This window comes from Balaenoptera acutorostrata, chromosome 14 (assembly GCF_949987535.1).
Source record: "Balaenoptera acutorostrata chromosome 14, mBalAcu1.1, whole genome shotgun sequence".
Lineage (NCBI taxonomy): Eukaryota > Metazoa > Chordata > Mammalia > Artiodactyla > Balaenopteridae > Balaenoptera > Balaenoptera acutorostrata.
In genome coordinates this window covers 43,347,930-43,366,503 of record NC_080077.1, presented here as the reverse complement: position 1 = coordinate 43,366,503, position 18,574 = coordinate 43,347,930, and the positions used below count along the sequence as shown (strand labels likewise).

General features: G+C 37.2%; 1 protein-coding gene across 6 annotated transcripts in view; it reads right to left on the bottom strand.

Annotated features, from left to right (window-relative positions):
* CEP85L (centrosomal protein 85 like) overlaps positions 1 to 18,574 on the bottom strand; it is a 210,954-nt gene that overhangs the window by 101,680 nt on the left and 90,700 nt on the right. For all 6 annotated transcript variants that reach the window (XM_007190766.2, XM_057527706.1, XM_057527707.1 and 3 more), the window contains one exon: positions 1,067 to 1,854. In XM_007190766.2, coding sequence (XP_007190828.1) covers positions 1,067 to 1,854 — 788 coding nt within the window. The remainder of the gene's footprint in view (positions 1 to 1,066; positions 1,855 to 18,574) is intronic.

The window sequence follows — 18,574 nt, the reverse complement described above, 5'->3', positions numbered from 1 at the left end:
TAATTATCCATCAGTAGATGAATGAATACAGAAAATGTGCCATGTGTGTGTGTGTGTGTGTGTGTGTGTATGGAATATTACAATAAACAATGGAATGTTATTCATCCATGAAAAGGAAATCTTGCCATTTGTGACAACATGGATGGACCCTGAAAGCATTATGCTAAGTGAAATAAGTCAAGACAGAGAAAGACAATTATGTTTTTAAAACAAGCAAACAAAAAATCACAATCATATATACAGAGAACAGATTGGTGGCTGCCAGAGGCTCGGGCTGGAGGGTGGGTAAATGGATGAAGGAGATCAAAAGGCACAAACTTTGTTATAAAATAAAAAAGTCACAGGGATACAATGTACAGCATAGTGATTATAGAGAATAATGCTGTATTGTATATCTGAAAGTTGCTAAGAGTAGATCTTAAAAGTTCTTATTACAAGGAAAAAAATTTTGTAACTACGTATGGTGTTGGATGTTAACTAGAGTTACTGTGGTGATCATTTTACAATATATACATATATTGAATCATTATGTTATATACCTGAAGCTAATATGTTATATGTCAATTATATCTCAATTTAGGAAAAAAAGAAAAAAAGGAAAGAAAGAAAAACTCAGGCCCAGAGATACTAAGTATTAAGTGACAGGTAGAGAATCATCCAGACTCTGAATCTGATCAAACAAAATCCAAGCCTTCATACACGCAAGTTAATGTTCTTTCTAGTATACCATGCCAGCTCCTCTGTTTCTGTTTCAAGTATTGAAACAGAATTGAGTATTTTTTGCTTTGTTTATGTTTATGTCCATTTAACAAATGAGAAGGAAAATAAAGGCCAAGGCAGGTACAGGTTTCAAGTTTTCCGTGTTAATCAGTCTCAAATATTTTTTAAGCTTTGTTTACCAATGCAATACTTTTACAGTTTATAACATTAATGCTTATTATCCTGCAGGGGAAAGGAAAAGCAAAACAATCTGTGCCTATGGACACACTGTCATATGCTTACTTCAAGTGCGCTTGTACTCATAACATCCACTGGAGGGAAGCAAACACTAGACTTTGAGCCTTACCTGCATTGGTGTTTCACTTTCTTGTCGAAACCCTTCAATTTGCTGCTGCTGCCAAGGAGCTAAACTGTGAGAGTCCTCTGTAGTTCTACCTTCCAAAGGGTTTGTCCGCAACTGCTCAGTAAGCCACATCTGCGTCCTCACAGAAGGCTGAATGGGAACTCCACCTACTGCTTGTTGACCAAGCATTAAATATTTCGGCGGTTCAAAAGCCTCTGAGCTTGTCATAATGGGCTTGCTTTCAGGTAAGGCACTATATGTCATGTCTAAGGCCTGTCTCCTAGGAATGGAGGAAGAAGCTCTAAAGTCCTCTTTGCTGCAGCTCTCAAATTTATATTTGTTGTCCAGAGTTGATGGTCGTGTTTTATTTATTTCCTTGTCCTCTAGCTTAAGCATCTCCATACTGTCATGTAAACAGCTAGGTCCAATTGTCCTTAGTTGTGATGTTAAAGCCTTGTCTCTCCCTGTCTTTTCTAAACCTCTCCTTGACTGTTCTGTGTGCACAATGCCACCCTGGCTGCAGTTACCTGGGACAGTGAGTTTGGATAAAGATGACCATTTCCGGAGAGGCCGGAAGTCCTTCATGTCTAGTGAAGAGTCCTGCTCCCCCCTACTGTGGTTTTCCAATGTTTGCATAAGGCTTATACTCCATTTTGAGCCATCTGATGTCAATGATTCCCTATGTTTGGAAACTGAAGCGCTGGAGTTAGATGGCATGACATGGGCAGTAGGAAGAGTAACCAATGATCGACTAGGCTTAAAAGATAATGTGCCACTTGAAGTTGAATGATCTGGAAAGAAAAAAGAATGCCAAATTAGTTGTAATTAACAGAAAAAAAAAAAAAAAAAAAGAGGCAAAATGTAAAATGCCAAAACAAAAATCTGAACATGGTTTCCCAGCACAAGTTTTTCAGAGGCACTTTTATCAAAATGAGGGGCTTATTACTGTTACTATTATTATTATTATTCCTTTAAGTTTATCTGAAACAAATCAAACATACTTTCAAATATCATTTTCTAAAAATGGATACATAACAAAATATATGCTCATCTGCCATCTACTTACAGATGAAAAATGACTGGAAAACAGGTTTATATTCATGATATTTAATCTAAGTATTGTGCCTTAAAAGAAAAATCCATCTCCCCATTGAAAGGTCTTATTCATGATCTATCACTGAAGCCTCAGACACAACTTTATTAAAAAATCGTATCTCTTAGTGTCTTTCCTCAACTGTGGAAATATAGGCCCAATATGAACATTTTAGCACCTCTCAAACTACAATTCAAATTAGAATATGGGTAAAGGTGCTCCTGCAATAATGGAAAATAATCCGAAAGTGTTCTACCAATATATTTGCAGATACAGAGTAGTTCCTACACTCCCAATCTCCCTTAATGGCATCATCAATAATATATTTCCCAAGCTAGAACACTTGGAGTCTACTTTGATTCCTATCTTTCTCTGCACATTTACTAAATCCCCACATTGTACATTTTTACTGCCAAAATGATTACATAGTTACTGCTGTAGGTCAGGCCTTCACATAATACTATCCTACACATAGGAACAGCTGTAGTAGGCTCTACGGAAGCCCAAAGGATAAATAAGGGCCTCTATACTCAATGGACTTACTATCAAGTGCCAAATTATCATCAAATATATGAAATTAAAATCAAAGATTATCATTTTTATCACATGATACCTAGAGAAAGGGGATAGCGATTTGAAATGTAGGGGGAGAGGAGGTGGGTGGTGAAAGGCAACTTTTACAGTTTTTTCTGTATCTTTCCATATTGTTTTACTCATAACAGAATATATTAAAAAATATTAGTTGTGAGCTTTGATATTGTTTTAAAGAAATAAAGTAATGGAAAAAGAAATGTTGAGAAAGTCATAAGAAAATTCAGATGAGAAAGACCCAGGCAAACTAATTCAAAAATGGAATTCCAATAGGTCTTTGCACAGAATTTATTCACCTGGAGATAAAAGCGGAAAAACATTATAGATGAAAGAATACAAGAAAAAGTAATATAGTAGACATTTACCATATAACAGTTTCCCATCAGCTTCTGCAGAACCTTTTCATACTCAAGAAAATTCCCACATTATAAGCCCAACCTCCCAAAATAAATTTTAGACCTTAAATTCCCAACATACCCTGCAACTATGATACAGACATTCAGAAGGACCCGCACAAGATTTCAGTTTGGAAGTGAATCACATGAGAAAACAGGCTCAGTGTGGAGCTACCACGTTTGGCAACAGCAGAGGCATTAGCCCCCAACAATGACAGCAGCAGAGGTGGCCAAACCAAGTTCTGTCCCAGAAGTGGCAGCAGTTGGGCAGCACTGGTGGTTTCCTCCAGTGTGGCTGGAGAGTGCCAGTTCTCAGAGGTGACTGAGGCATATTACCTGAAAGCTTAACCTTAAGCCTGGCTCTCCAGCCCTCCTCAAAAATTCTGAGTTAACCAAATGCCCTTAAATAAATTCCTCATCTGCTCAATCATCCAGTCAGCTTCTTCTACTGATTCAGAACACTAACTGATCCAAGTATGAAGCCAGGAGAATATGGCCTCAAAAGAAGAAAAACAGGGGCTTCCCTGGTGGTGCAGTGGTTGAGAATCTGCCTGCTAATGCAGGGGACACGGGTTCGAGCCCTGGTCTGGGAAGATCCCACATGCCACAGAGCAACTAAGCCCATGAGCCACAATTACTGAGCTTGCGCGTCTGGAGCCTGTGCTCCACAACAAGAGAGGCCGCGATAGTGAGAGGCCCGCGCACCGCGATGAAGAGTGGCCCCCGCTTGCCACAACTAGAGAAAGCCCTCGCACAGAAACGAAGACCCAGCACAGCCATAAATAAATAAATAAAATTTTTTTAAAAAAAAGAAAAACAAATTATCCCATTTATCTGCAGTATGCAGTAAGTATCAAGAAAAGCTACTCAAGATAATTCTTGAAAGGTAAATGTAAAGCAGAGCTGTGCAAATCTTCAAATGCCCTGCTACAGAAACAGCCTACCCTTCATTCAGCAAGAAATGTGACATACCAAAAGGTTCCAAACAAAGGAGCAAGTGATATGACCAAAACTGTACTTAAGATGATTATTCCAGTAACTGCTGAGGACAAATTAATGCAAAATGATTGGCAGCAGGAAGATTAATGGATTATTATGGTAATCAGTAGAAGAAGGAAACAGAGAGGAATATGCTACTGAAGGTCAGTTCTAAATAGAAATAGGACAAATGACCCCAAAATTCTATGGAATACTTGTATTAATATATTACAGCACTATATCTACATCTATATATGTGTGTTTGTGTTAATATTCCTAAAGGAATATTTGTATTAAAATCATCATAGCCTCTTAAAAATATCTTCAATTCTTTAATAAACAAAAAATGAGTTTTATATCAAATTTAAAATTTTCAGACTTTTACATTTTTAAAAAGCTGTAAGTAAAGATAGTGTAAAGGCTAAGTGTAATATTTTTGAAATCAGCATATTTAGATTCAAATCCTGGCTCTACCACTTAGTAGTCACATGCTCAAACAAGTTATTTAACCTTCTTTCATCACAGTTACCTCATCCATAAAGTAAAGAGGACAACAGTGAAGATTAAATGAAATAATACATGTAAAGGACTCAGAAGAATTCCAGGCACAAAACCAAAATGTTCGCTATTATTACACCATTGAAATAGCTACGGGGGACCTTCAAGATGGCGGAGGAGTAAGACATGGAGATCACCTTCCTCCCCGCAAATACATCAAAAATACATCTACGTGTGTAAGGACGCCTACGGAACACCTACTGAATGCTGGCAGAAGACCTCAGACTTCCCAAAAGGCAAGAAACTCCCCACATACCTGGGTAGGGCAAAAGAAACAAGAAAAAATGGAGACAAAAGAATAGGGACAGGACCTGCACTTCTGAGGGGGAGCTGTGAAGGAGGAAAAGTTTCCACACACTAGGAAGCCCCTTCACTGGCAGAGACGGGCGGATGGCGGGGGGGAAGCTTTAGAGCCACAGAGGAGAGCACAGCAACAAGGGTGCAGAGGGCAAAGCGGAGAGATTCCGGCACAGAGGATCGGTGTCGACCAGCACTCACCAGCCTGAGAGGCTTGTCTTCTCACCTGCCAGGGCGGGCGGGGGCTGGGAGCTCAGGCTTGGGCTTCAGAGGTCAGATCCCAGGGAGAGGACTGGGGTTGGCTGCGTGAACACAGCCTGAAGGGGGCTAGTGCACCACAACTAGCCGGGAGGGAGTCTGGGAAGAGGTCTGGAGCTGCCTAAGAGGCAAGAGACCACCGCCTAAAATCATAATAAGTTCACCGACACCCCAAAACACACCACTGAACGTGGTCCTGCCCACCAAAAAGAGACAAGATCCAGCGTCATCCACCAGAACAAAGGCACCAGTCCACTCCACCAGGAAGCCTACACAATCCACTGAACCAACCTTACCCACTGGAGGCAGACACCAAAAACAATGGGAACTACAAAACTGCAGCCTGTGAAAGGAGACCCAAACACAGTAAGTTAAGCAAAAGGAGAAGACAGAGAAACACACAGCAGATGAAGAAGCAAGGCAAAAATCCACCAGACCAAACAAATGAAGAGGACATAGGCAGTCTACCTGAAAAAGAATCCAGAGTAATGACAGTAAAGATGATCCAAAATCTTGGAAATAGAATGGAGAAAATACAAGAAACGTTTATCAAGGACCTAGAAGAACTAAAGAGCAAACAAACAATGATGAACAACACAATAAGTGAAATTAAAAATTCTCTAGAGAGAATCAACAGCAGAATAACTGAGGCAGAATAAGAGATAAGTGACCTGGAAGATAAAATAGTGGCAATAACTACCGCAGAGCAGAATAAAAAAAAAAGAATGAAAAGAATTGAGGACAGTCTCAGAGACCTCTGGGACAACATTAAACACACCAACATTCGAATTATAGGGGTCCCAGAAGAAGAAGAGAAAAAGAAAGGGACTGAGATAATATTTGAAGAGATTATAGTTGAAAACTTCCCAAACATGGGAAAGGAAATATCCATCAAGTCCAGTAAGCGCAGAGAGTCCCATACAGGATAAATCCAAGGAGAAACACACCAAGACACATATTAATCAAACTATCAAAAATTAAATACAAAGAAAAAATATTAAAAGCAGCAAGGGAAAAGCAACAAATAACATACAAGGGAATCCCCATAAGGTTAACAGCTGATCTTTCAGGAGAAACTCTGCAAGCCAGAAGGGAGTGGCAGGACATATTTAAAGTGATGAAAGGGAAAAACCTACAATCAAGATTACTCTACCCAGCAAGGATCTCATTCAGATTCAATGGAGAAATTAAAAGCTTTACAGACAAGCAAAAGCTAAGACAATTCAGCACCACCAAACCAGCTTTACAACAAATGCTAAAGGAACTTTTCTAGGCAGGAAACACAAGAGAAGGAAAAGACCTACGATAACAAACCCAAAACAATTAAGAAAATGGTAATAGGAACATACATATCGATAACTACCTTAAATGTAAATGGATTAAATGCTCCAACCAAAAGACATAGACTGGCTGAATGGGCATAAAAACAAGACCCATATATATGCTACCTACAAGAGACCCACTTCAGACCTAGGGACACATACAGACTGAAAGTGAGGGGATGGAAAAAGATATTCTATGCAAATAGAAATCAAAAGAAAGCTGGAGTGGCAATTCTCATATTAAACAAAATAGACTTCAAAATAAAGACTATTACAAGAGACAAAGAAGGACACTACATAATGATCAAGGGATCAATCTGAGAAGAAGATATAACAATTGTAAATATTTATGCACCCAACATAGGAGCACCTCAATACATAAGGCAACTGCTAACAGCTATAAAAGGGGAAATCAACAGTAACACAATCATAGTAGGGGACTTTAACACCCCACTTTCACCAATGGACAGATCATCCAAAATGAAAATAAATAAGGAAACACAAGCTGTAAATGACACATTAGACAAAATGGACTTAATTGATATTTATAGGACATTCCATCCCAAAACAACAGAATACACTTTCTTCTCAAGTGCTCGTGGAACATTCTCCAGGATAGATCATATTGGGGGTCCCAAATCAAGCCTTGGTAAATTTAAGAAAATTGAAATCGTATCAAGTATCTTTTCTGACCACAATGCTATGAGACTAGATATCAATTACAGGAAAAACTCTGTAAAAAATACAAACACATGGCGGCTAAACAATACACTACTAAATAACCAAGAGATCACTGAAGAAATCAAAGAGGAAATCAGAAAATACCTAGAAACAAATGACAACGAAAACACAATGACCCAAAACCTATGGGATGCAGCAAAAGCAGTTCTAAGAGGGAAGTTTATAGCAATACAATCCTACCTCAAGAAACAAGAAACCTCTCAAATAAACAACCTAACTTTACACCTAAAGCAATTAGAGAAAGAAGAACCAAAAAAACCCCCAAAGTTAGCAGAAGGAAAGAAATCGTAAAGACCAGATCAGAAATAAATATAACCCATTAGCTAGACTCATCAAGAAAAAAAGGGAGAAAACTCAAATCAATAGAACTAGAAATGAAAAAGGAGAAGTAACAACTGACACTGCAGAAATACAAAGGATCATGAGAGATTATTACAAGCAACTATATGCCAATAAAATGGACAACTTGGAAGAAATGGACAAATTCTTAGAAAAGCACAACCTTCCAAGACTGAACCAGGAAGAAATAGAGAATATAAACAGACTAATCGTAAGCACTGAAATGGAAACTGTGATTAAAAATCTTGCAACAAACAAAAGCCCAGGAGCAGATGGATTGACAGATGAATTCTATCAAACTTTTAGAGAAGAGCTAACACCTATCCTTCTCAAACTCTTCCAAAATATAGCAGAGGGAGGAGCACTGCCAAACTCATACTACGAGGCCACCATCATCATGATACCAAAACCAGACAAAGATGTCACAAAAAAAGAAAACTACAGGCCAATATCACTGATGAACATAGATGCAAAAGTCCTCAACAAAATACTAGCAAACAGAATCCAACAGCACATTAAAAGGATCATACCCCATGATCAAGTGGGGTTTATCCCAAGACTACAAGGATTCTTCAATATATGCAAATCAATCAATGTGATACACCATATTAACAAACTGAAGAAGAAAAACCATATGATCATCTCAATAGATGCAGAAAAAGCTTTGGACAAAATTCAACACCCACTTATGATAAAAACCCTCCAGAAATTAGGCACAGAGCGATCTTACCTCAACATGATAAAGGCCATATATGACAAACCCACAGCCAGCATCTTTCTCAATGGTGAGAAACTGAAATCATTTCCACTAAGACCAGGAACAAGACAAGGTTGTCCACTCTCACCACTATTCTTCAACATAGTTTTCAAAGTTTTAGCCACAGCAATCACAGAAGAAAAAGAAATAAAAATAATCCAAATCAGAAAAGAAGGAAAACTGTCACTGTTTGCAGATGGCATGATACTATACATAGTGAATCCCAAAGATGCTACCAGAAAACTACTAGAGGTAATCAATGAATTTGGTAAAGGAGCAGGATACAAAATTAATGCACAGAAATCTCTTGCATTCCTATACACTAATGATGAAAAATCTGAAAGGGAAATTAAGGAAACACTCCCATTTACCACTGCAACAAAAAGAATAAAATACCTAGGAATAAACCAACCTAAGGAGACAAAAGACCTGTATGCAGAAAACTACAAGACACTGATGAAAGAAATTAAAGAGGATACAAATAGATGGAGAGATATACCATGTTCTTGGATTGGAAGAATCAACATTGTGAAAATGACTATACTACCCAAAGCAATCTACAGATTCAGTGCAATCCCTATCAAACTACCAATGGCATTTTTCACAGAACTAGAACAAAAAATTTCACAATCTGCATGGAAACACAAAAGACCCCGAACAGCCAAAGCAATCTTGAGAAAGAAAAATGGAGCTGGAGGAATCAGGCTCCCTGACTTCAGACTATACTACAAAGCTACAGTCATCAAGACAGTATGGTACTGGCACAAAAAGAGAAGTACTGATCAACGGAACAGGACAGAAAGCCCAGAGATAAACCCATGCACACATGGTCACCTTATCTTTGATAAAGGAGGCAAGAATATGCAATGAGGAAAAGACAGCCTCTTCAATAAGTGGTGCTGGGAAAACTGGACAGCTACATGTAAAAGAATGAAATTAGAACACTCCCTAACATCATACACAAAAATAAACTCAAAATGGATTAAAAACATAAATGTAAGGCCAGACACTATAAAACTCTTAGAGGAAAATATACGCAAAACACGCTATGACATAAATCACAGCAAGATCCTTTTTGACCCACCTCCCAGAGAAATGGAAATAAAAACAAAAATAAACAAATGGGACCTAATGAAACTTAAAAGCTTTGGCATAGCAAAGGAAAACATAAATAAGATGAAAAGACAACCCTCAGAATGGGAGAAAATATTTGCAAACGAAGCTACTGACAAAGGATTAATCTCCAAAATATACAAGGAGCTCATGCAGCTCCATATCAAAAAAAAAACCAACCCAATCCAAAAATGGGCAGAAGACCTAAATCGACATTTCTCCAAAGAAGATATACAGATTGCCAACAAACACAGGAAAGGATGCTCAACATCATTAATCATTAGAGAAATGCAAATCAAAACTACAATGAGGTATCACCTCACACCAGTCAGAATGGCCATCATCAAAAAAATCTACAAACAACAAATGCTGGAAAGGGTGTGGAGAAAAGGGAACCCTCTTGCACTGTTGGTGGAAATGTAAATTGATACAGCCACTATGGAGAACAGTATGGAGTTCCTTAAAAAACTAAAAATAGAACTACTATATGACCCAGCAATCCCACTCCTGGGCATATACCCTGAGAAAACCATAATTCAAAAAGATTCATGTACCACAATGTTCACTGCAGCTCTATTTACAATAGCCAGGACATGGAAGCCACCTAAGTGTCCATCGACAGATGAATGGATAAAGAAGGTGTGGCACATATATACAATGGAATATTACTCAGCCATAAAAAGAAACGAAACTGGGTTATTTGCAGTGAGGTGGATGGACATAGAGACTGTCATACAGAGTGAAGTAAGTCAGAAAGTGAAAAACAAATACTGTATGCTAACACATATATATGGAACCTAAAAAAAAAGAAAAAGGTTCTGAAGAACCTAGGGGCAGGACAGGACTAGAGATTGCGATGTAGAGAATGGACTTGAGGACACAGGGAGGGGGAAGGGTAAGCTGGGACGAAGTGACAGAGTGGTATGGACATATATACACTAACAAATGTAAAATAGAGAGCTAGTGGGAAGCAGCTGCATAGCACAGGGAGATCAGCTCGGTGCACAGGGAGATCAGCTCGGTACTTTGTGACCGCCTAGAGGGGTGGGATAGAGAGGGTGGGAGGGAGACGCAAGGGGGAGGGGATATGGGGATATATGTACACACACAGCTGATTCACTTTTTTATAAAGCAGAAACTAACATACCATTGTAAAGCAATTATATTCCAATAAAGATGTTAAAAAAAAAGAAATAGCTAAAATAAGTGATATGTTCAGTATAACAGGCAAAAGGCTAAATATCCATACTGTACAAAGAACTCCAAAAAAAAAAAAACCCAAAAACAAAAACCTAACAACCTAATTTTAAAATAGGCAAAAGAAATCAATAAGCAAACCACAAAACAAAACAAAGCAAAAGCAAATAAAGAATACATGTTTAATGGAGGCAGCCTAGGTGTCCGTTGACAGATGAATAGATAAAGAAGATGTGGTACATATGTACAATGAAATACTACTCAGCCATAAGAAATAATGAAATCATGCCACTTGCAGCAACATGGATGGACCTATAGATTATCATATTAAGCGAACTAAGTCAGAAAGAGAAAGATGAATATCATATGATATCACTTGTATGTGGAATCTAAAATATGATACAAATGAACTTATCTACAAAACAGAAACAGACTTGCAGACTGTGATTGCCAAGGGGGGTGGGGAGTAGGGGGTGGGAGGGGGATGGATTGGGAGTTGGGGATTAGCAGATGCAAACTAGTATATATAGAATGGATAAACAAGGTCCTACTATACAGCACAGGAAACTATATTCAATATCCTGTGATAAACTGTAATGGAAAAGAATATGAAAAAGAATGTATAAATGTATAACTGAATCATTTTGCTGTAGAGCAGAAATTAACACAATATTGTAAATCAACTATACTTCAATAAAATAAATTTTTTTAAAAAGTTTGTTTTTCAAAAAAAGATGTTTCAACGCACTAAATAGTAGAAGTACATTCCTTATCATATTCATAAAATTATTAAAGGCTGCTAAGATCCTACGATGGTAAGAACATAAACCGTTATTGCCTTTGGAAGAAGAGGGGCAATCTGTCTGTATACATCAATATTTAAAATATGCAAACATATAAGGAAATATATGTATACATGTGCATATGTATATGTAAATACATATATATTCACGGGCAGAGAAATGATCTAGAGGAATATACCCCAAATTTAATAAACAAAGGTAGAAAGAGGAGAAAAGGAGAAAGATGCTTTCACATTTTACTTTACACAACGTCTTATTTTAATTACCATTTGGCCAAACTTCTGCAAAGGTGTTTTATTTTGTGACCTCAGAGAGTTTGAAATATCTCAAAGAACACTGTTACTAAAGTATGAATTATGTATCAGGTGACTGTCTCACTTTCCATGTCACAGCTGAAACTTCTGAGACCAGAGATCACTAGTCCTGGGTGCTACTTTTATCTGATAACGTGCTAACTTCCTGTCTACCTTGGTAGCTTAATATTTCCCAACTGCAGAGAAAATCAACAATTGGTGATAAAAACCAATTCCACATCAGACTAGTATTTACTCCTACAAATCTGAAAGCTACTGATAATATATGCTGTTCATAGAACATTACATTGAGAATAGAATTTACTCCAAAAGTCACTTATACCTGAAGTTCTCAAACTTTAAAATACAACAAACTTACCTGGTATCTGGAGCCCTACTCTGAGAGATTCTCATTCAGTTAGAGTAGAGAGGGTCCATGAAACAACACTTTTTAATAAGTGATTCTGCTGTTCTATTCACCACGTCATTCCACCTAGGACTGATTCCAGTTCTGAAGCCTTCAAGTTTAAATATCTTAAGTTCAACCATCACCAGTATCTGAGTTTCACTGTAAAAACTGATTTACTGTGACATTCAGAATTCATTACTGTGAAAACTAAGGATTAAAGTTCAGTCTACCCACATACATATGCACATACATACTCATGCATATATACACCATGAATTAATGAACAAAGTATTACATATTTGACAGTTGAAGTATCTGAAAAAAAAGACCATTCTATCTAAGAGATGAATCAAAAAATAATTTATTTTGCCTAACAAAACACAATCAATTACAGGTAGATGCAATGTGATTCCTAATGTGCTTTATTATACTACCTAATTGTAGCCACAAATCCCAAATGCAAGTTATTATCATGGCATCCAGCCCATATCTAAGTTAGAACAAGTGAAATGTAAAACCGGCAGAAGGCCGTCCTTTTAAAAACCAGAGGACATGGAACTTCCCTGGTGGCACAGTAGTTAAGAATCTGCCTGCCAATGCAGGGGACACGGGTTTGAGCCCTAGTCCAGGAAGATCCCACATGCCGCAGAGCAACTAAACCCGTGCGCCACAACTACTGAGCCTGCGCTCTAGAGCCCGCGAGCCACAACTACTGAAGCCTGAACGCCTAGAGCCTGTGCTCCGCAACAAGAGAAGCCACCACAATGAGAAGCCCATGCACTGCAACGAACAGTAGCCCCCGCTCGCCGCAACTAGAGAAAGCCCACGCACAGCGATGAAGACCCAATGCGGCCAAAATAAATAAATAAATTTATTTTTAAAATTTAAAAATTAAAAAACAAACAAACAAACCAGAGGACAGGGTTTATAGAGAGCACAGAAGAGCTAATGGTTTCAGACAGATTTCAGCTTATAGGGGAAAAATATAAGAGGACATTGCTGTAATCTGATAATGCAAGTGAATTATATTTAAGATAACAAAGTCCTAATTCTGAACAAAATCCCAACCTTCTGTTTCACTGTCATATTATTCTTATCTGGCAATAGATGCGAGATTGATTCTATCTTCTCTTGTATATAGAGACAGTCTCTCTCTGCTCTTTCTTATAGTATAAAGGAATTAAATTTTTAAAAAAACCACACCTTCCAGATACATATTATAACAATAAATCATGAGTCTTAACAAAGAAAAAAATAATCAGGAAACTATAACCCTATATCAAAATATTCTGATTTAAAATGTAACAGCTTAATATATTTTCAGTCAATATAAAATATAAATATTTTATATTTTAAATAAAAATATTAAGTCTATCCCAAAGGCAATAATTAAGTTTTATAGAACACCGTGACTTTTTCCCCTTCCTGCTAATATCATGATCATGTATCGTATGAGAAAAAAAGTTTTTAAGCCACATTTAACTCTTTTTTTAAACAAATGAACGTTTCTAAGTATTCCCTATATTTTTAGGTAAATATTTTAAAAATATTCTAAACTACACTCTGGTAGGAAAAGAGACCTATATAAAGAAATTCAGTAGTAGTTCAACCAAACACTCTTCTAACAACGTATTATGTACAAGGCACTGTGCTAAGTAGAAAAGACAATGCAAATATATTATTTGCAATAAAATATGAACATAGCCCTTCTCGGGGTTTACAACTTCACCATTACACACACACAGCGGCAGGACAAGGAAACTACAAAACACCAGACAATAAGAAGTGAGCCGGGGGCTTCCCTGGTGGCGCAGTGGTTGAGAATCTGCCTGCCAATGCAGGGGACATGGGTTCGAGCCCTGGTCTGGGAAGATCCCACATGCCGCGGAGCAACTAGGCCCGTGAGCCACAACTACTGAGCCTGCACGTCTGGAGCCTGTGCTCCACAACAAGAGAGGCCGCGACAGTGAGAGGCCCGCGCACCGCGATGAAGAGTGGCCCCCGCTTGCCACAACTGGAGAAAGCCCTCGCACAGAAACGAAGACCCAACACAGCCAAAAAAATTAAATTAAATTAAAATAAAATTTAAAAAAAAAAGAAGTGAGCCAGAGAGAAAAGGCAGACTATTCATAAAAGAACTCTCAGAATGTTAGCCAACTTCTCAACAGCAATAATGGAATCCAGAGCACAGTGAAATAATATCTCCAAAGGGTTAAGAGCGAATAAGTGGCACCCAAGAATTGTTTGGAACGCTAAGCTATCTTTCAAGATGAAGGCAAAATATATTTTCTGCTAAACAGAAACAGAGCTTATCATCAACCGACTCATTAAAAGAACTACTAACATTCCTTAAGTTTCTTTCACTAAAGAAGAAAAATGAGTCATGAGTTGTAAAAAGGAATGAGGTTTTTTTTAAAAAACAGCAAAGCTGTGATTAAATCTAAAAACACCAATAATTGCATAACACTATCTAACTTCTGGGTTAAAAAAAGAGAGGGGGAGAGATAAAACCAAAATATCAACTATGACAAATACAACAGGGGTGGAGCAGCATACTACCATTACAGTCAAGTTAGGGATGCACATTATAATCTCTACATTAACAACTAAAAGAATAGGTAGAGCTCACAACTATATAGCCATAAGCAAAAGAATACAAAGCTGTACCCCTACCTTATACCTTCAACAAGTATTAACTCAAAATGAATCATAGGCCTAAATGTAACAGCTAAAACTATAAAACTCTTAGAAGAAACCATAGGTGTAAATCTTCATGATCTTAAGTCAGGAAGTGATTTCTTAGATGCAACACCAAAAGCCCAAGCAACAAAAGAAAATAAACTGGACTTCAATAAAATTTTAAAAATTTTTGCTGCAAATGATACCATCAAGAGAGTAAAAGGACAGCCCAAAGAAAGGGAGAAAATTTTTGCAATTACACATCTGACAGAGACTTTCATCTAGATTATATAAGAAACACAACTCAATAATAAAAACACAAATAATCCAATTTAAAAATGGATGTGGAATTTGAATAGTCGTTTCTCCAGAGAAGATATACAGATGGTCCTATTAAAGCATACGAAAAGGACATTTTTGTTTGTCATTTTTAGGGAAATGCAAATCAAAACCACAATGAGACACCACTTCACATCCATTAGGATGGCTATCATCCGAATGACAGATAGTAAGTGTCAAGTGTCCGCAAGGATGTGGAGAAATTGGAACCCTCATACAATGCTGATGGGAATGTAAAATGGTGTGGCCGTTCCTCAAAAGGTTAAACAGAGTTACCGTATGATCCAGCAATTCCACTCCTAGGTATACACCCAAAAGAAATGGAAACATATTCACAGAAGCATTATTCTTAACAGCCAAAAAGTCAGAATAATGCAATGTCCATCAAGTGATCAATGGATAAATGAAAAGTGGTACAATGGAATATTATCTTTTATTATGGTAATAAAAAGAAATGAAGTACTGATACATGCTACAACATGATGAGTCTTGAAAACATTACGCTAAGTGAAAGTCAGTCACAAAGGACGATATATTAGATGATTCCATTTATATGAAATGTCCAGAAAAAAGAAATTTATACAGATTAGTGGTTGCTTAGGGATGGGAGGGAAGATGGGGAGTGACAGCTAACAGACTTCTTTTGGGGAGGAGGGGGGTGAGCACAGAATGTCTGAAATAAGATTGCCATGTGTATATGTGGAACCTAGAAAAATGGTACAGATGAGCCGGTTTGCAGGGCAGAAGTTGAGACACAGATGTAGAGAATGGACATATGGACACCAAGGGGGGAAAACTGCGGTGGGGTGGGGATGGTGGTGTGCTGAATTGGGCGATTGGGATTGACATGTATACACTGATGTGTATAAAATTGATGCCTAATAAAAAAAAAACAAAAAACCCAAAGTGTGGATACTCTAGGAGCATAATAATTAAGAAGAACCCTTTTTTTTTTTGTCCACAAACTCTATACACTGAAATAAATAATGTTTGTTTTCTTCCAGTTCAATTGGTTCTAAGCTTCCCAGTCCCTGGAATTTTCTTGCTTGTCAATCATGCCAATAAAAGAAAAAAAAAAAAAAAAGATTGCCATGTGTTATAAATTTACAATTGTATAAGTTTGGTGTTGTGTACATGTGGGTTTTACCATTTTGCCTTCTTTTTACTTTAGTATATGTTTGAAATTTTCTGTAAAAAAGAAAAAAAAACAAGAGTAAGAACAAGAGGATATTTTACATTAAGATGAGGTGTTTTAAAGAAACCATTTAGCAAAGTAAACTAACGAAACCTAATCACTGTAATAAAGTACACAAGCAAAGAAAACAGAGCCTTGGGAAATTTTTATGATATCTTCCAAAATTAGTGGTTGCCTATGGTAGGGGGCATAGGGTTGTTGGAGGATGGCTAAGGGGAGTGGGGTTTCTCTTTGGGGTAATGAAAATGCCCTAAAATTCATTCGGGTGATATATATACAACTCTGTGAATATAATACTAAAAGCCACTGAGTTGTACATTTTAAATGGGTAAATTATATGGTATATAAATTATATCTCAATAAAGTTGTATAAAAGAATGTATGATTTTCATTGCCTAATTATCTCCTGAATCATCTAATTTTCTCCTTTCCTACTGTCTCTTTTTATGAACAAGTCATCATTGGCTCCCACCTGCAATGCCAGTGGTCCCCTGGCATCCCGTTTTGCTCTCCTCTTGATTCATCCTCAGAATGTTCTCTCACCTCCCAGTTTTGACCATGCTGTCCTCTCAGCCTAGACTACTCTCCTGCCTTGTTTTGCCCTGTCAGTTCTTACTCACCTTTCTGGTCCTCAGCTTAAACATCACTTCTGCCAGGGGTCCTTCCCCAAATCCAGTGGATCTAGGAATGTCCTCCTACCCTGTGTACTTTGCCTATCATACTGCTCATATTTTATGATAATTATTTCCTGTATTGTCTTCTCCACTAGATTTTATGTATACAATGAACAAAGAAAATGTCTGTTTAATTCTAACCACTAGCACAGGACCTGACACACAGCAGACGATAAATATTGGTTACATGAATAAATGACTAAACAAGTCCTTACATTACAAGGCCTTCGTTTCTTCATAAAATAAGGACAAGGCACCAAATGTTAACTTTTCTTATTTTTCTTCCTTTCTGACACATACTCACAGGATGACCTCAAAATTTATACTATTCAACAGTCCTATTATTTCTTAGTAAAAACAACTAACTAATGAAGATATGATTAAATTGAAGTCCATTTTTATCAGTCCCTCCTACTTGAAATAAATGAGGTTAATTAGATAAGAAAATTATCTCTGATACAAATTAGCAGTTGGAAATTATCAAAGAAAAAATATTTAACTCTATCTGTACCTTTTTTTAGTAAAATATATAAATATGCTTGAAAATTAGCCCCAAATAGACTATTAGAAGCTACACTTAAGAGCTCAGATGTAGAAAAATAAAAGAACTGCAATGTGAGCCTGCCTCTCAGGCACCATGTGATTCGGGAGAGGAAGACTGTCCTGTGGAAGGTTACAGAGCCAAGTCTAAGCAAAAATTAAGTTCTTTTCTAGCCTCAGGGTCCTATACTCCCAGTCCTATACTCCTCTTGCTTCTTCCTTAATTACTCAACTCTGGGACCACATCTAGGTTATGCCCTACACGACAAATGCTGTATACTTCAAGAACAACTCTCCTTTCTGTGCCAGCAGCAGCTATTTATACATGGCCTCCAGGTCTCAGCAAAGAAAACCAAGAAAGAAATTGGTGATCTGCTGATGTGGCTTATGTTACAATTTGGTAGTTCTGCAGGCACTTCTATCCTTATGTCACAGATCTACTTCCTCCCACCCTGGAATCTGACTCCCCATGAACAAATTACCACAGCTAAAAGGTGGTGCCGCTAATGTGAGTGTTCCAACTTGTTAAATATAAAAATCTCACACTCTTATTTAGCATTATTTGAAATCTCAAAATACCATGGCTAAAAGCAAATCACTCAATGGTAATTTTAGAATATTTTTCTATACCAGAGTTCCTTCCCTGCTGAGATTTTGATGTAATCCTCTCCATGTTGATCTCTGCAGTTCTGCAGTTTTTGAAACAAAGTACTCAATAAATATTTATTAAGTGAATAAATGAACAAACTTCTAAAAGCTGCATGTTAGCAAAGAATAGAAAGGTACCTTTATTTGTGTCGTATCATTTACAAAGCTGGATATTTATCATTCCTAGAGCATTTACAGTCTGTGTGATAAATATATATTCTACACTCATGTATGAATTTTAAATTTTTAAATAATTAAAATAAAACACAATATTAAAATTAAAAATAATGTT